Source organism: Strigops habroptila, chromosome 3 (assembly GCF_004027225.2).
Source record: "Strigops habroptila isolate Jane chromosome 3, bStrHab1.2.pri, whole genome shotgun sequence".
NCBI lineage: Eukaryota > Metazoa > Chordata > Aves > Psittaciformes > Psittacidae > Strigops > Strigops habroptila.
The window spans coordinates 31,924,317-31,943,960 of record NC_044279.2 but is presented as its reverse complement, the minus strand read 5'-3'; the positions used below and the strand labels follow the sequence as shown (position 1 = coordinate 31,943,960).

The 19,644-nt window shown below is 38.6% G+C and overlaps 2 protein-coding genes across 5 annotated transcripts in view; one reads left to right on the top strand and one right to left on the bottom strand.

The window, feature by feature from the left end:
• TMEM117 (transmembrane protein 117) overlaps window positions 1-19,644 on the bottom strand; it is a 239,251-nt gene that overhangs the window by 183,840 nt on the left and 35,767 nt on the right. For all 4 annotated transcript variants that reach the window (XM_030480479.1, XM_030480480.1, XM_030480478.1 and 1 more), the window contains exon 3: window positions 7,894-8,026. In XM_030480479.1, the coding sequence (XP_030336339.1) occupies window positions 7,894-8,026 (133 nt within the window). The remainder of the gene's footprint in view (window positions 1-7,893; window positions 8,027-19,644) is intronic.
• On the top strand, window positions 12,263-18,247 carry LOC115605687 (P2Y purinoceptor 1-like). Its single transcript, XM_030480482.1, has 2 exons — window positions 12,263-12,332; window positions 17,226-18,247. Exons 1-2 carry the CDS (start codon window positions 12,263-12,265, stop codon window positions 18,245-18,247), a joined length of 1,092 nt encoding a protein of 363 aa, XP_030336342.1.

The window sequence follows — 19,644 nt, the reverse complement described above, 5'->3', positions numbered from 1 at the left end:
ACATGTATTCTAAGGGAATCCCTGTTTTCCACATACTGTTTTGTAAAGACTCACAATGGTCCCAAAGGATTAGTCTTTGAGAATTTCATAGAGGACTTATGGATTTGGAACCTTTCCTTCCAGCTCAAACTTTCTGAAGCTCACAGTGTAACACAATTATCTTTGCCAGCTGAGTAGGGACAAATATTAAGCCCTTTTTTCTAGCTGAGAGCTTGAAACAAACAAACACAAAACCCAACAGTTTAGGATTTGCCTTATGGCATGATTATGGTATAAATATATAACTGAAACAGATGTATACAAAGGATATGTCAACATAAAGCTCATGAAACATATGGCTGGGTAGACACAGCTATGAAGGTAGTCTGGATGGCTAATACAGATCCACCGTGGACCTTGCACTTCTGCAGAACAGTAACAGTGGTTAGGAAAACACATGGTTGGTTGTCCCTAAAACTTGCTCTAAAAGTTATGCTAATGATGACTAATCCTTGACTCATTAAAAAGTAATCAAACAAACTAAATCACAGAATCCTGAATAAGAGGTGGTTTAAAACTTTCAGTAAATGCACACTTCCAGGGACACAATAATCTGTATGTAGCTGCAACTGGGGAAAAAGGAAAAGGAACAGTAACTAATTTGGGTAGAGGTAAAGTATTTAATAGAAACCTATTACTGCAGCTTTTAAAAATGTATATAAGTGTTTCCTTGTTTCAGCTTGTTAAATGAAATGCAAACCCTCTTTATATGCATTTGTCAACTGCAAATTGTAATCGGTTCCCAATTCACTAAATCACTTAAACAGAATCCTCTTTAAAATGAGGCTTAATTAAAATTAATTAAAGGAATATTTTATATTCCTAAGAAATTTCTGCTATTAATATAAACTGTTGTAATTTCACACTTCTGTGAAAGAAATGAGCAATAACAAAAGCACACCAAAAGGATATACTGTCTCCTGGTGCTTTATAAGAATAACTGAAACCCTTTGACAGCACAGGTAATAAATTCATGCCAAACCCTCTCCTGACACATTCAGCACTCAAAGAAGAAAATCCCAAGAACTTGTTTTATTGCTATAGTAATATGACAATTAGCATCAAAAGAGAAAATGGTTATGTCTACAATTTTAATGACACTTTACAAGGTTAAATAATGATGCACCTGAACATCTTTTGGTCAATGGAAAATCACTTCATCCGAGACAAGATAGCTGACATTTCTGAGACAAGCAGTCACAACTCAGATTTTTGGATATCATGTGAAAAATACAACACTGTGTTGTCATTTCAAATATCAGAGTATTATTAACTGACACAGGTCCCCAAAGGAGTGAATGGATTTCCTTTAGGAAATGTATTTTTCACTTAAAAGCAATAAAACAAGCAAAATCTTTAATACATGTAGGTAGTGACTTAGATTATTTTAGTATGTTAAACATAGAAAAGTCACATATAAACAATAAAAATATGGGACACTCCAGGGACAGTTCAAGACCCAGAATTCCAGACACGATAAATTAAGGGTTGTGGATTTGCTTGTGGAACAGAAAAATCCATGAAAAAAAAATTGATAGAAACAATCCCTGAACACTTCCATCTGGATTTAGCTTTTTTACCGTTAAAATGCATCCTTTGCTGCCACCGCGTGGGCCTTGCCGCAACACACCAGGCATGAACACCAGTAATACTCCATCCCTTCTTTCCCATTTGATTAAAAAACAAAACAAAAAGTTCTCTTTTCATTTATGTTTCAAATACAGCCTTAAATAAATGAGCTCTGTTCTTCATCTGTTAGGTCCTACACAGCTCAAAATCACTGCTGAATTTCAAGACTGTACGTGACTCAAATAAACACACAAGTCTCTCACTGTTAAAAAAAGTATTAAATGCTACTTTGATAAAATACACCTGCGCTTCACCCTACTTGTTCAGATACCACAAAGTTAATCATTGGTCTAAGAGATCACCAGGTCAGGAGCCAGATAAGACTTCAAGCAGTGGTCAGACTTTCTTGATAGCTGTCATGACAGTACTTTCATTTAGAGTACATAAGGCCTGAACTGTATGTATATAGGTAATTTTTATGTTTAAAATCGATGGTACTGTGATATAAGACAGCTCCAGTGTGCTGAGCAGATGACACAGGCATTAAAAATCAAATACATGGCTTTGATCTAAAAAGTCTTGAGAAGTGTCACAGCTCCAGGCCCTGGACACAACATGGGCACTTTTGTAACTGTGAAAACTTCCATCCACACCTGAACAGCACTTTTGTACTAAGCACATTTGTACATACCTTTAATATACAGGTAAAAGCCTCTCTTCCTATGAAACCATGCTGAAACATTGAGGAGTGGCTGTGGGCATGTGCAGGAGGATGACACTGGACACATCCACGGGTTTGGCTGCTTTACCACACAAGAGATATAATAAAAGGTTGAGGAGGGAACTCCTCTCCTTCCACTGCTTTTGGCTTTTTAACTGAGAACTACATGTGCTTTGAAAGCAAAGATCGTTCTGAATCATTTTCAAAAGCCTAACAGCTCTCAGCAGAACATGACAACCCTTAATTTTTAATGAAATCAAGATATGCATTTTTCAACTCAAACCCCAAAATAGCAATCAGAAGTGGCCAAATATAGGAGAGAAAGTGCAGGCCAAGTAGCTCATGGTCCACTGGCCTGCCTTGAGACAAGCCTTCCAGATATCCTCTGCAAGAGGGCAGAAAATAGGAGTGTGCTCATTGGCAAAAACTGCCAGACAGTGGATTTACCTACCCAAGGTCTGAATATCATTGCTACACTATATTTTGAAAAATTAAGGCCAGAAGTCCAAAGACAAGGGAAGGAAATCAGATCTTTGGCAAAATAGCACAGAGTATCTATTACAAGTAATTAGAGGAGATCTTCAGATGAGAGAGCTGGCACCTAACTGGAGCTTGGCACCTAATCTGATCTGCAAACTGTGAATTAGGAACCATTGGTAAAGTTCTAAGAATTCAATAGCCTGATAATGCTCCAATTTCTCTCAAGAAGCAGACAGAGGAGGACTCTGATAAGGTTTGTCTTTTTTGTATTTTTGTTTTAAACCATGCAATACCATAAAACATTATCATAAAATTGTTATTCTCACGTTGTCCCTGCTACCTTTCATTATGTGAACTTCAGTTATTAAAGTGTTTTAAGAAAGTCTTCAAGCTAGATGGCGATGCTGACCCTTAGCTTTGTAGAATTTCCCTCTGCAAAACGATTTGCTTGTTTAATCCTTTACTTTGTCAAGCTGGGCTCTGAGCTACTTTTGCATATGCTAGGTTTGGGTTTGCTACAGATGTTCAACACCACTCCTGCTTAATATATTTTACTGCTTTTACCAGAAACCTTGGCTTGGCCAACGTTATTGGCCTTGTCCAATAACTGTATGTTATTAATAGCATTCAGCACAATAGCATAAGCACTTAAAGGACATAATTCATATTTCCAAAGATAACGAAGGTATTTGGAGAATAATCTCCTGCTTAGGACTGTATGAACAAGACCACACTGCTCAGGACGAGGTAGGGGGACCCAAGGCACAATCACTGCACACAATGTTCCCAAAGGGTTGTGCAGTAACCCCCCTGGACAGACACATGGACAGATGGCCACCTGCCCATCTTGCAGAGGGCTGGACCCCAGAGTGCATTCATAGGCTTAACTGTGTGACTGGGTGCAGCCACTGACCACCATCACATCTCCTGATCACAGCTCTCAGTCTCACTCAGTGACCACCGGCAATGCTCTGGTTCAGCTCCCAGGCAAATGGGTCCCGTCTCTTCAGACCACTGGCTGAAGAAAATATTACAATGAAGTGACAGGACTCGACAGCCATTTCTGAGCGAGACCACTAAAGCAGAAAATGAGTACCACAACAGAGCAGCCACTATCGTCTTATTCTCTATAACCACAGAAAAAAATTTCTATTCACTATATGCAGGCCTGTGTTGATAGAAATAGCGCTGAGTATGAATTAAGACCTCCAAACATACACCCACAGCTGTTGTGGAATAAAGAATGGAGGGATTTTTTTTTTAACTACGGGAGGGCAAAGAACAGTGTGCAGCAGGCAAAGTGACAGTGACAGATTTGACACAAAGGTCCACTTTATATGGCAGCTAACCACTTCACAAGGCTGCCTGCACTCGTTGTGCAGAGAACCATTGCACACAAGCGTGATGGACCATTGCGCACAAGTGCGATGGACCGCAACGTGATAGCTGCTGCACTTCTGCTTGTGTGCACAAAGCCACCACAAGACTCATAGCATGTGCACAAAGCCACCACAAGACTCATAGCATGAACAGGAGATCCCCGGGCCAACGTACTTCACATCGAGTCATATGAGTCCCTCTCAATGTACGGTATCACTGTCTAACAGACACATACCCACTGAGCAGATGTAATCAGCAGTGCCCTTCTGCTACTCCAAAAAATTTAAATCTGAATTACAGAGCAAATTCAACAGCCTCATTCTCACTGCACAGTTCAGCCTCTGGCACCACACAGATAATGTTTTCTGATCCTCTACAATTGGATTTACTGTTCCCTAAGTATTAAAACTATTCCAAAATCAATCTCCTCTCCTTATTTGAGCATAAAGCACTACTTAAGGTTACTCTGACTCTTGCAGGAACAGCTTCTTCTGCATTATTCTCACAGCAGCCTTGGCCAGGCCTGCTTTCTAACAGCTACTGGTCTGTTCTGACTGACCCGTCCCGCTATGCTCTCCAGTGTCCTCTAAACCTAAGCCTGAATAATGACTGAAACTGTCCTACTTCTGGATCATTTTCACATTTAGCCTCTCCATTCCACATCTCTTTTGAAGAGAAGGACCAGACAGACCAAGCACTTCACTCCTGAAGTTTGTGCCTCAACCCCACTGGGCCTTCAGTTACACAAACTCGTCCTGCGTGAAGCTCAGCTTCTCTTATTGTTTCCAGGAATGAGAAGCAGTAAGAAAGATTAGCTGCAGATCATTCTCCAACAGCTTTTCAAACATGTTTCCTCACCAGATGTTCAGCTCTGACTACAAGAGCAATGAGCTAATGTACAGTGGGTCAGTGCCATAAACCGTGAAGTCCCTCAAAAGAAATGTCACTGAAAAGAGAAGAGGGACTTAAAATTTAAAAAGATACATTCCAATCTGTCACAATATTTTCAGTTCAGTCAGTCACACTTTTGCCCAGCAAACAGCTGTATAATGTATATTCAAATACTACAAGTTATACAGCTTTTGCTCTTCCCAGCAAGGGACACATTCACATTTTTTAGGATTGACACACTAAGAAAGACATATGCCAAGTGTCTCTACAAATGCTTTAGAAAAACCCAGCAAAACAATCTTGGCAACTGTAAAATACATCTTTTTAGAGATGGTAACATGACAGAGCTTTAAAGCACTCCTGGCACAGGTTTCTCAAGCCCTGAACAGGATATTGCTTCTGCTATCATCATCCATGCTGGCATGCACATGCAAGATGTGCAATTCTCCTACTCGTGAGCCACTAAGGGATTCTCATTGATGAGGCCAAATATCTAACATAAAGAAAATTGTCAAAATCACTCTCCTGCCAGCACGCAGGGCAAGCTGAATCACAGACAGGGAGAGGAGCAAGCATATGCAAATGAAAAAAAGAAAGTTTTTCTCTCAGTCTTGTAGACAGTAATTGTAAGGCTTTCGTAGCCCTTCCATTACAAAGATGTGTATTCTGGATGCTTGTGTTTCATAGGAGTCCATAGGCATGAAGGTCAGCTTGTCTCTACAAAGACTGTAACCTCCACAGAGGCAGACTCTGACCTTTATCCTGGAAGCCAGTCTCTCTGGTGTCAGTCATTTCAGGAAGGCACTGTGGCAAAAGGCATAGTCAGAGGTGTTCTTTTGCACCCAAGTACAAACCATGAAGCAAACAGCTTTCATAAGGATTACATTTACTCAGGCAAAAATAATCCACTCCCTGAAATGCTTTATTATGGCAACATGAAGTAGTTAGCTTTGATGATGTTTGCTGTAGAAACTGTCTTTTCAAAAGTACTACACATTGTTCTACCTCAACTCAGAGAACTGATCTGTTTGACTGATAGTTTACACTGTGCAGTTTGAGACTGAAACTGTTTGGTTTCTATCCGCTTGCTGTCTTTTTGCTGGAATGGACACCCAAAACAACTGTAAGAAGCCTTAAGTCCACTTCAAAAAAGGCAGTGTGATTCCTTGAGCACAGCACAGTCAGCTTCCCAAAACAATCACGACAAATCTAGGGCTAGGGCATAAGCTCCAGGAAAGGATAGGCTTCACCCTGCGGAAAGCAAGAGGGCAGACTGACTGACACCAGCTATTTCAGTACTAGGCTGCACCTATTTCCAAGAACGTGGACACTGATTGCCACACAATCTCTTCAGTGCAAGCTAATGGAAGGTTGTAACAGATACGGGAACCAGCAATGTTGACAAGGACAAATGAACTCTGATTTCTAGACATGATTTACGCTTTAAAAACTGTTAATGCTTTGTCTAACAGCTAGTTATAGTTTACAGAGCATTAAAAATACCAAATATAAATCTTAACATAATACCAATAATAGTATAACTGTGTAAACAGGGAAGCCAGAAACCTGAAATGCTCCTACCCTCCTCATTTCAGGGATGATTATTTTGCCTCTTACTGGGTACGTATTCATATTTACGACATCATTACTGTGATCATTTCCTAAAACACTCAGTGATTCTGCTGCTTTATCTGCCTTGCTCGAATCAATACATGTGGTCTTCATGTCGCAATCTCATGATTAGCCCAACTGCTCTGCGCTTATGTTCATCCAGCGACACCCAGTCTGCTTCCGACTCATCTTTTGGTCCATGTCACATTGTTAATAGGACTTTATACACTGCATATTTTTGATGACACTCTTCAGATCTGTAACACACTACACCAGGGCCCATTAAATAACTCTTCCTCAGACTCTGTTGGTATGGTTCTGCTAAGACAAGTCATTTAATTATGCGCACTGTTCTTCAACTCATATATACATTGTGTTTCTTATTCCTTGCTAGAAACTATTCAGATGCTATCCTGCCTTTCATAAACAACATAACTGTGTATTTTTGTCCAATTAACTCATTTTGTATGCATTATATAACTCATAATGAAGGTTTTCTCAGGAAAATCAACACATGAAAGTGATGTTAATTTTGAGGTAATAGAAGGAATCAAGTATTCTTAAGCCAGAAAATTAATATAAAAAGCTCCATTTAAAATAAACCCAGACATAATAAAAAGATAGCTGTTCATCCCTCAGCCAACCATAACTTTGCCCTGTTGGAGCACCCTTAGGGGAAAAAATTAGATTTTAAAGAACATTTTTAACAAACTGGATCAGCAAATATTATTGTAGATAACCAAAATAGTACTATACTATACATTTGTGTTTAAAGTGTGAGCTTCCTCAAGCTTGGATGTTTCAATTTCTTTAAACTTTGATTATGAATTTCCTGAGTATGCACAATAGTAATGCTTATACTTTTAAACTACTTAGCCTAACTTCAAATCAAATTTGTTGAGCTATAATTTTAAATACTAAAAAAAGGACGCAATGTTCATTAGTACCCTGATGTAATAGTTGCTACCATTTCAACTAGGACCCCACTTTTTATACTTGGTACTTTAATCCTCTTGGCTAATTAACCAGGTAAATAACAATTCTACCTAAAGTCATAAAACAGAAGAATAAAAAACAATAGTGAATGTTAGTGTGTTTACATTTTGGTAAACTCTTGTTCACTGTAAAGCAGCATAATATGAAAAATTTCCAGTAGAATATATTCTACAGCAAAAGAGACAAAAAGAAACTCTGCGACCTACCTCATATTCCCTGCCATAATGAGGAACAAATTATAAATGTGAGAAAAAATGAAGAGGAAGAGGATGGTACTGAAGAACATCGTCATCCAAGACCCATGGTCCTCTCGAAACATTTTCAGACGGAGCAACTGACCTGTGGTATATTATGAGAAAGCATATTTTAGTCAGCCAGTAAATACATGTTTACATGATAAGAAAATCAAAATAGAGTGCTAAACTATTTCTTTGTAAATCCAATCAGTCTACTGTGTGTGGGGAGGGCAGATTTAGTATCATGCAGCCAAAATACCCTTCTGTAGTTCAGCATCAACAGATACTATTCCTACAAAATCACAAGGTTGCTCACACAAACTCATGAAAAACTGGTTTGAGCTTTTACAGTCAGCCTTACTGAGGTGGAGGTCTGAAGGAGTCCACATCACATCTGTGGTACCTGATCAAACTGTGGCTGTGGTTTTACATGCACTACATGTGATTTTACATGGTGGTTAAGCAGCTTTCGATGTTTCCCTGTTTCAGTCATTAACACCTCTACTCACTGTGCTCTCAAACTGGCACAGCAAGCTGATCAGCCATGCACAAATGAACACGAGTGGGGAACTGACCCATCTAGAAAAAAGAATATTTACCATTTTTTGTTTTTTCTTTCCTTTGAATTAGAAATATCAACCTGCTGACCCCAAGGCTCAATGAACAATTGTGCTGCACATCAGTGCAAAAATGGGAAGGAGTGATGGACTGGAAGGGCAACTGCCTAAACCATCACATTTTCTAGAAATTGTTACATGCTAACACTCCAAAACGAATGCCACAGTGGGGAAGATCTCATGGAATTAGTCTAGATGTCAAGGCAAAAGCCACTTTTTAGTGGCATTTGAGAAATGTTTTGAAAAACAAGTCTATTTATAAATTTTGAAGTGTAGTAAGTACCCCAGGCTGTGTGAGATCCAATATTTGCTGCCATTTAGTTCTTGATCAGTAACCAAGCGTCATTAAATCTTTATGGTCTCCTGTCTCTTTCCACTGATTATAGACAGCATCAGGTCAAATATTATATGACATGATATCAGTGATCTCATCATATGCATTTGTCTAGCTTGTGCAAAAAAACTCCAATATGGAATGGAATCGGGGATTCAGGACATTTGGGCTGATGAGAAAAACAGATTATTTGCTTTTCTGAGAAGGTGGCTTCAGAACCAGTTGAGGGTGAAAGAAATTGCTTGGACTAGAGAGAAAATCCATATACCAGAGGAAAAGCCATCCCTTGAGTCAAAGACAACTCTTGCTTAAGCCCAAAAGTACACAAAAACACATGGTTAGTAATAAGTAAATAATCACCTCTTCTCTCAGTAAAACTGAGATAACAATATTGTGCATTCTCATTGCTCCTCTATTTTGTGAGGTACTACAAGGCTGCCACGTTTTCTTGTCTGCTAGTCATTTAATGTCAACACAGGAAACTCTGAAAAAGTCTTAGACTCCAATAGTACTGAACTGCTGGGATGACCTCACCCAACAGTGTGATATACACTGGGCAAGTCCCAGCAGCCTTAGAATCAGTTTCAAATTCTACCAGTGAGACTTCCAGTGACATTATGGACAAATCATTTACACTCTACACTCAAGCCCTTGATCCACAAAGGTGAAGGGTAATAATATTATCTTTCTTACAGTGTAGACTTTTGCTACATTATACCACAAGAAGACCAAAACCTTGATTAAGCCCATAAGTAGTAACATTAAAAAATCGTATCATAAGAGCTTACAGCCATACTTATGATATAATTACTATTAATTTCCTAGTCACATATGTAGATCAAATGTTGTCACTGCATCACACAGAACTAAACATTCCCTAGAGTATTTGAGCTATGTCTGTTTCTCATGGTAATGTTCTTGCCATTTCACAAACGTAATGTTACAAGTTTGTCAGAGCATGGTTGATTTTATTGTCCTATCCTCAAAAATCTTACTGCAATACAGCACTCTTCCCCACCTTGCTTTTTGTAATTTATACTTGGTTTTAATGGTTCCTGCTTTTTCAAAGGCAGGGTCTAATTCAATGATCTAAATAGGAGAGGGTGAATGATGGTGGAAAGGTGTAGAAATATTTTTTCAGTGCGTGACTCCCAGCAAGAACAACACATAACATTCCAGATGGGATTTCAGAAGGGCTTTGTACCAACAGATAACATTTAACATGCTTAGGAGCAATATAGTTGCTACAGTGGTCATTTTTACTATTAAGGTAACATCAGAAAGACTGATCAGCTTCCATGCAGTTTATTAAACTACAATTTGTCAAATGCTGAGTTGTAATGCCTCACTGCAGTATTACAAAATAAGCTTCTACAGTCTTAATATTTTTCACCATTACAACATAAAGAAATTCTCAGTTCCTTATGCACATTTTTTCTGTATCCTATTTTCAAATGTTACACACTGAAAAAGGAGTCAAAAAAAAGAAAAGCAACAATATTTACTAATAATGGTATTTTTAAGAGATGCTAAGAAAGATTACAGACCATTACAATTCATTTCAAATGCTAAAAGGTGACTGACTCATACATAATTTTCCTTTTCATGTCTAAGAATGCTTTTCTTATGTGAAGTATCTGAAGCAGAAGTATGTCCCCTGACATATATTATTTGCTTCCCCAATTTCATCAGGAAAACAAATGAGCCCATGTAGAATCTCATACTCTGTGTTTTTCTTAGACCTAATCACTTTAACCATATGACGTGTTACACTTTATTCTGCAGAGAATGCCTTTTTCAAATAATAGTGGTATACCTTGTCACTAAGAAAGAAGCTCTGCTTAGTCTCACCACTGGTGACAGGTGAAACTTTTGTCATGTTTTCTTCAGGAACGTATTTTTCCTGAACAACCTTTCCTTCTCTGTCTTCTATCTTACCTTTTCTCTTTGTCCTCCTCCATTAACATAAACACAGGCGTTTCTCACCTCTGTTTCCTGTAGCCCTTTACCCTTTTCACCTGCCCATACAATTTCATTCTATTCAATTTCCAGATCTTCTTTATGTCTACTCTCATCCTTCTTATCCTCTTCTGAACCCCTCCATTTTGTTCAGCCCTCTCCTTTCCTAAACTAAACATATCTACTGGCTTTTAGCACCATTATAGCCTTACGTACTTGCTTCTACATGAATACTCTATCACCTTTAGTCTTTTATCTCTTAGCATTTCAGGAACACTGTTTATTCACTGTCTGGAGTTTTTTTCACCTGGACCTCTACAATTTTGATACAGCTCCATGAGCTGTTCTTATTAGAATTTGTAGTGACCACTTTCTTAAAGCTCAGCCATGCTAGTTCCTCCTTATCTAGATGAGTATAATGCATCTCAATCCAGTTGTTCATACTCTTCTGCCTCAGCAGAAGCCAAGACTGGTAAGGAAGACAACCGATAATTTAAGCAGTAAGGTGAAGGACAGCATCTAATGAGGAGATAGTGCAGTCAGGGGCTAGAAGGTGCCAAAAGAGGGGAAAACAGAAGGAAGATGAGGAGTTGGACAGGAAGTATCAAGAGAGGTGATATAGCAGACTGAGAGCTGGAATGGTGTGGGATCGAGAAAAGCAATCTCTGGGAGCTGTTGTTTAACTGCAAAGTCCAGTTTCAGCACGGGTTAAGGCTGGACATGTAGGAAAGCGGTAAGTAGGGAAAATTAGAAAAAATGTGAGGTGTTCATTCAGGGAATGAAACAGGAAGATCCCAGGACTGGTATGTGCTGCTGAAGACTGAAGAAGCAGGTTTGGGGCAGAAAGGCTGGAGGACCTGGGGCAGACATGGGCTGAAGTGCTAGGTAGGATTTGAGCTCTGGAATAAGCAGAGTTGGAGGATGGGCGTTCTCTGACAGGGCTGAGATTTTGGAATGAGGTGGGAACCATGATGCAGGAGAAGTGATAGGTAGGTGGGGTGATCCAAGCTCAGTGATGGGGCGAGAGGAACATAGGTTCCATGAATCAGTCTAGTAGTAGGGCAGCAAGAAAAAGAATTCTGGCAGTGAAGAAGAGGGAAGAAAGGGAAAGTGCAAACACACACATACATGCCCCAAGCCCCTGTACTTTTCTTCTCTTTCACTGCTGGAAACAACGACAGCCCCAGGCCTAGCTAGACTGGGGATGGGCAGTAAGTCTGTCCTTCCCTAAAAAGCAAGCAGTGGCTACTATGGCAATAGCAATTTATCCTGACTTACTGAGAGGAGGAGCTTAACGATAAAAGGTATCTCCCTTGCAGTTTGATACCTGCTCTCTGAAGAGCTGCCATTGCATATGGAATATTACCAATACCTTGGGTTAAAAACAGTACTCGCAAAATAGAGTTGTGATTTTAGAAGGTCCAGACTAATGGAGAAGAAAAGCACAGACGGGAGTCTGGACTTCTGTAAAATAGATAATTACACCATTTCTAAAACAGGTAAGAGGATGATTTGTTAAGTATTCATTGCACCTCTATTCTCCAAAGCAATATATTTTTTTTCCTATTTAGCTATTACATATTAATTAATATATACACATACGTATGTTTTGGTTTTTTTAAAGTAATTTTTTACAAATATTGTATATTGTAGTCAAATTCTTACACTTTAACTATCCTTCTATGGTAGTTTATGTTTGCCATATAGGGCTTCATTAGCTCTCAAGTAAGTACATGAACATAATTTTTTAATCAAAGAAATAGTAACTTAATCACAGTAACGACTGAGTCATTAACAGGAAAGGAATTGGATATTAGCACAATCTACTTAATTGCATACAAATACTGCTGTATATTGCTTATTATTTTCATCTTACTAGTAGCTATAATATGCTAAATGCAGTTGGACTAAAATATGTGAAATGCTCCACTTAATACTCACATTGCATTATATATCCTTGCATATCAATTTGGATGAATGTAAAAAGTGAATGCATGAAATTATTACCTAACAGATAACATGTTAAAGTAAAATCTGCAAACGATGCTTGATATTTTTATAAGAAAACCTAGGACTCTCTGTATAATGCTTTATTGATTTGATAAAATTACCTAGAAAGGTACGCTCTGAAAGCACATATAACTGAAATATATTGGTGTGTGAATAGTCAGAAATTTGGAAAACCTATCTGGTAACTGGAACAGATTTGTACTAGATTAAAACGTGGCTGGAAACAGGCAAACAAAATTCTCAGAGCAATCCCAAACAAAAAACCAAAAAAGCAACAAGAAGAACAAAAAAACCCCAAACCAGTTAATGTAAAATTAGGGCTTCTACCATAAAGAATAGCAAGAAAAAAGGAGCAAGGGGCAATGAGACTAGGCAAGAAATAAAATTACTTAAAGTAAGCTGTAAACTCAGCTTAATTTTTATTTCATTTTTACTTCAGGCTGAATTAACTGCTTATTATGACTTTGTTAAAAATGTCCAAAAACCCTACAGGTGTGACAGGGAAGATTACGGTTCCTAGGATATACTTACACATACAGAATCAGATATTTTTTAAATAAGCAAACACGCTAAACCTAATGGAACTTTACAAGTACAAGTTAAATGCTATATGAATGACTACCAGTGATACACTGTGAACTACGACTGGCTATATACACAAACAAAGATTCCTTTCAGTGACACAATGTTACTTAGCTCCTAAATTCAGCTTCCTCAAAAGCATTTTTTTTACTGGAACAAGGTCTTCCATCTACTCCAAGATTTTGGAGGCCATATCACAGGTACAAGGGGAACACACGGTAGTAGAGACTTCAGGACCTGCAACCATCCAGGTCATCAGCTGAAACCAGTGTGACTTCCTATAACAGTGTGCAGATGCTGCTGGGGACAATGACAGAAGAGCTTGTAGATACTCCTTGTCAGAGAGTCACAGACCTAAGCCATGTTTCTTTGAGGGCCAGGAGAAGAGACAACCCAATAGGCAGATACAAAACTTGAGTAAAACAGATAACTCTTTTAAAAACTAAAGCTTTTCTAGCATCTTTAGATCCGTAGCCCATAAGATGGTTGGATTCATTAGACTGCAGAAGCAGAAACAAAGAGAAACATAGAATTCTTACCCATTAATTTAACATGCTTTCTTAATTACTCAGTTGAGTGACAGAGGCCATAAACTTCAACCCTTTCCTAGGCATATGTGTAATATTTTAATATCAAGCACTTCACTGAATCAGAGGTATTCCTTTAATTCTGGATGCCTCATCATGTGATTGCTCTTACTGTCCATTTAGTGTTCATGGCCATCTCCATCAGTGGCTGAAACTGTTCAGCTGAAAAATTAATCTCAATAAATTAGACCTACTTTTTAGCTTTGAAAACCCAATCCTACTTTCATCAAAGTCTGGCAAGTCTGTTCTTCATCAGCACTAACAACATATGCAACTCCTCATCTGTCACAGTATAACATCACGGTGCTGTTGCACGTTCTGCCACTGCTAAGAAGTGTGTATGTGTGTTGGCTGGCTTTGTTTAAGAATACATGGACTTAGCAGTGAGCACAGCAATGTTCAGAAAGTTTTCTTAAACTATAGGTGCAGAAATTTGAACTGTGAAGATGATCATGTCACATCCTGTAGCTCAAATCATTCTGTTGGTGCTAAGACAGTAGACAGAAATCTTGCCATTGTCTGATATAAAAAAATATCACTTCTGAAAATCATTACAGTACATAGGCAGATCTACTGGACATCAGGGTAGCTCCAGTGGCCTCAGGATACAATAGGGCATGCTGACTGTCTTCCCGTGCACAGTGAAACTGTTTTCTGATTGTACAAGGCTTCAAATTCTTCTGATGGCAGACCACAAGTTCTTATTATAGCACAGAACTGTGGGTCAAACCCCTTTTGTTCTTGTGTTGCTTATTATGTTACCTTGGGAAAGGTTTTTTTTATCTCTGCATATCTCTGTTCCCCTGTGTCCACCCTGTAAGTCATATCAGTTGGAAAGCACACTGTTTCAAGAATCTAGTCTTGAGTTTGGCCTCTAAGCTCTACTATAATACAGAGAATTAGTAGGAGACAGAATATTTTAGAAATTCAAACATGAATCCCAAGGTAGACACATGGCAAATGCCTACACAAACATGTACTTTCTAACAACTATCAGAGTTCCAAATGCATCTTACCCAGCTGTGCAATTCCAGGCCCTCCAGCTACAAAACTACCTTCACATAGCTCAACCTTGAGTGCAGCCCAGTAAACTGAAGGTGATGAAGGGGATAGGGGATTTATTAGTTCCTAATGCAGTTACCAGGCTACACATCCAGGCTCTATCCTGTCAACTTGCAGCAAAGTGGAGCAGGCGGCACAGCTGCTTGCCTCCCTACATGTAGACCTACATACAGTCCTTTTCCAGGAGCTTGATGAGATCAGGAACACGGCATTTCAATTTCCTCATGCAGCTATGGCCGTGATGTTTATAGCCACTTAAAGGCTTATTTATACTGCCAATACAACTCGGAATCTAGTGTTTAGTGCCTTCATTTGTAACTATTGAAGAGGAAGGTAGAGAGGTAGGAAAAACTATTAATTCAAAGCACATATGACCTCTGGCCAAGAGGATCTCAGGAAAAGATAACTTTCCTCTATATATTCACACCCCTTTTAATTGAATGCATACTAAGAAAATGTTACTTAACTATATTGTACCTACTAGAGTGGCTATATTTAAATGAGTTTACAGGGATATCTTATAAAATTCAGCTGAAGAAAAAAATTACAGTTTGTGTAACCTTTTATATTCAAAACGGCTATGGAGAAGAGTAAGGAAAGAGTACATCTACCCTGGGTTAAAGCACAGTGCTTCAACACTTAACAAAATAAATTTAGAGAGCAAACATTCTCCACCTGTGAAATACACTGTGAGTAGAACAGATGGCTTTCTATCCATATTCACTTTCTGGAAAGCCACTTGACTGCTTTTGTGGCTCAGCTTCTAGAGAAACAACTTTCCTTCCTAAGTTTGTTGAGTACAGTCTGAACTAGCTTTTTGTCAGTTCACTGCCTGGGTGAACTGGGTGAATTTGCAAAGCACAATAATGCAGTCTCTATTTAGCAGGTCTTCACTGCAGCCAGTGTTCATTGTATTTTGACCTGTGTCTGTGAACATACTTTTGGAAAAGTCATTCTGTATTAAGGCTGACATGAATGCAAAACATTATGTTCAAAAAACCCACTACTATCAACTTAATCATTGAAGCTGTTTGAAAATTTTAAAGGAATCAATAACATTTTGAAAAAGTTCTTTCTTGCATTCAAAGTGTGGTTTGTAGTGAGTAAAATTCCATCCCATCATCCTATCAAGCACTGTAATGGACTCTGACCTACAAATGGCTATTTGGATGACCTTCATACAAGGCTTTTACTTGGACAGAACTTAAGAGTTTGGCATCTGCTGCATTGTTTGGGGAGAGGTTCTAGAAATATAACAGCTGCAATTGGTGACAGCTCATTCTGGAAGAATATTCCAGAGCTTACTTTGTTTTTTATTAGGAGGAATACAAAATCATTGGGAGTAAATGTAAGACTTTATAAGCACAAAAACCTTGTTTTGAAAAATACACTGCAAATCCGTATTCCAGATAATAATGGGCATAATGGGCATTGATACAAACTTAGCCATAAAGAGTGAGACAAAATGAATTCCCTCTAACCCTACCATAAGCACAATGGTTTTGGCCTGGGACACTCATTTACAGAAGAAAGTCAAAGAAAAAGAAAAAAAAAAAAAAGAAAAAAATGTTTTTCCAAAGGTTTAGATGGAAAGGTTGCTGTGGCCTTCACTACAGGCAGGATTTCATCCTGATTTGTTCCAGTGCTGTCTTCTGGATCTCAGCCACAGCCCACCACACAGCAGCCCATTACATATGCTCTAGGTCCAGTATGGACACACAAGACAATCAAAGCAAGGACGGAATGAGTGTGGGCAATTACTGTCCTCTTGTCCTCTCTTCTGCTTCTTCCAAAGACAGACACAGACACATTAGTGGGTGAGGGGATGCTGCTGTTACTGAGGGTGTGTGCTTTTTTTCTGTCATCTATTGCACACTACACTAAATATTAGAGAGGAAAGAAAATGAAGGTTTGGATAAAAGTTCATGAATATCTATCTGTGGTGGTGGTGTAGAGTAAGCTTTAAGTATTACCTGCTTGGAATTTACTCTTTTTTTTTCAGATAGAGTAGAGCTTGTACATCATAACATATTCTGAATTCTTTTGCCAATTCAAACATGCTGGATTTAACTTAAAAGTTTTGAATTTTAAATTCAGTAAGTCTAATTCAATTTTTATTTTAAAAGCTGGTGGTCTCTCTTTTCCCTTCAGGCACACTCTATGGAAAGATGATGAATGGTACATGCACTATTTTCATTTGCAACAGAAATCTTAAGCTGGAGTGGTACTGTTATTTGCTGATTCTGGTTTGCCTTTTCACTTCATTAGTAGGATTTCTAGGTAATATACTTGCACTTCGACATTATGTGTACTGCATGAAGACATGGACAACCAACACCATATTTCTCTTTAACCTGGCACTGTGTGACTTTACTTGGACTCTCATGGCACCTTTTTCAGTATATTATAGTCTCCATAAGTTAACTGTCTTTTCCAGTCAAACATTTTATCAGACCATAACACTGTTTTTTAGTATTAACATCTATGGAAGTGTCTATTTCCTGACACTCATCAGTTTTGACAGATACGTAGGTGCTGTCCATCCTATCACTTCATTAACATGGTGGAACAAAGGAAAGGCCATGTTTTGTACCATCGCGGTATGGATCTTCATAGTGATTGCATCAATGCCAGAGATCTACTACACAGTTGCAGCTGTAAGACAACATGTCATTGTAGATCCCCTGGATGGCACAGAAGGACCTTTACACTTTGTAGTGCCGTTCACATTCTCCAAGATCGTATTGAGATTCCTAATTCCAGTCACAGTCATCTTTACGTGCTACATGTTGACTCTCAAAGCATTACTACAACTCAGTAAACGCCAGCAAAGAAGGAACAGACTGGTTAGACCTCTGCTACTGATTTCAGCTGCTATGATTATATTTGCTGTTTCTTTCATACCTTACCATGTTATGATGATGGTGCTACTAATTTACAAAATCAATTGTCAACCACCCTGTGGGAACATAAGCACAATAAGCACCATTTACGGAGTCACAGAGATCATCTGCAGCATCAACAGTTGCCTTGACCCAATCATTTTTACGGTAGCAAATAAAACATTCTATCAGAGAATTAAAAGAATAAGATGTCATCCCAAATATCAGTGCTGCTGTTGTCTGACAGGAAGAGTAAAGGACATTGCTCTGTCCCCAAGAACAATGACTTAAACACCAGCCTACAAAGACATGCATCTCCCACTGCATATTTGGCTTTGCCCATCAGACCCATTTAAAACTTGGTCTCCTGTGTTGTATAGCGATCTCTTCAATAAGCAAGAATACACAGCAATGCAGAGTAAAACTTAAGGCGAAAAGAAACACTAGCAACTCCTAGCTTTACAGAATTGGAATTTTAAATATTCTTGTCATAAATATACCTTAATTTATTGTGAAATGGCACTTCTTACCTATATGTACATGCAACGTGGAATGAACAATGAAGAAAAGTTCTAAGTAGCTGCTTTAATTCTTGGCTAGAAAAATACAGTAATATTAAGAGCACACAGTGTTGAGGAGCTAATTATTTATAGTTTCTGCTAATTATTCTTTTATCTGTTTGTAAGTGCTGCTGTGATTGGACTGTGCAGTTAATAACAATCATGATGCTTACAGCTGAACTTCTCGAGCACTTGCAGAGAGGCTTTCTGCAAGTACTTCATTTTAATGCTGCTTGCATTAGGGTTTCTCTGACACTGCCAGTGGAACCTCATTAACCCAGGTAAGTGCAGCACACTTCCAAAAACAAACAAACAGAAAATAAATAGTAAGATAAAGTCCCTGAGGGTAGTCAGAGCCACAGTGAATCTGCTCATGAAGCAAACAAGCATGAGTTGAAGAACCTGAAGTCTTCCCTCAGGCTGCCTGGGTTCCAAACCGATAGGCAGGGCACAATGGTGGTGTTCCCCAAACCCTGGGCAATTACAGCTGCTTCCATTAAGTGTTCTGCTTCAGGGGAGCATGTGGTTCTGCCATGAACTCTGAACTCATCAACAGCAAGAAGTGTGCACAGGAAAAGTTCTGAAATGCAGAGGTGCCTGAGCTGCAGGAAGAATAAGAGACGCTGCGACACAGGGGTGCTGTTTCTGTTCATTGAGGGTCTTAGAGTTTCAGGACAGCCTAACATAGTTAGTCTACAGAGCATTTTAGTCATTAAGAAAGCACAATATATAGTCATCAGAACATCCACCTTCAAGAGTCATTAAATATGTGCTCTTTCAAGACACTGTACAGACAAAATAATCATGTTCCATAATCAACCACCTACCGACCTGCTTTCTTGCCAAGTCCCACATACTACCTTGTTAATTATGAAAGCCCACGTATCAGTGAGCATATTAACTTTCTTTTCAGAAGCTACTAATGACAAAGTACTTTTAAATATACTTTGCACAGTGTCTTAATTCTTTAATTTCCATAGTTTTAATATCATTTTGTCCTCACATGTCTCTATGTGAAAATAATTCTATTCTACATGTATATTAAATCTCTCTTGTTGCATATTTCAATTGCATTGAGTAAATATATATGTATATGTAATACCTAGAACACTTTTTTAATTGTCTATA

What these genes read in the sequence shown, in the direction of transcription:
- LOC115605687 (XM_030480482.1), top strand. Translation starts at nt 12,263, where the DNA reads ATGGAGAAGAAAAGCACAGACGGGAGTCTGGACTTCTGTAAAATAGAT. An exon ending in TTACACCATTTCTAAAACAG is followed by an intron (nt 12,333 to 17,225) that starts GTAAGAGGATGA and finishes TTTTCCCTTCAG; the next exon opens with GCACACTCTATGGAAAGATG.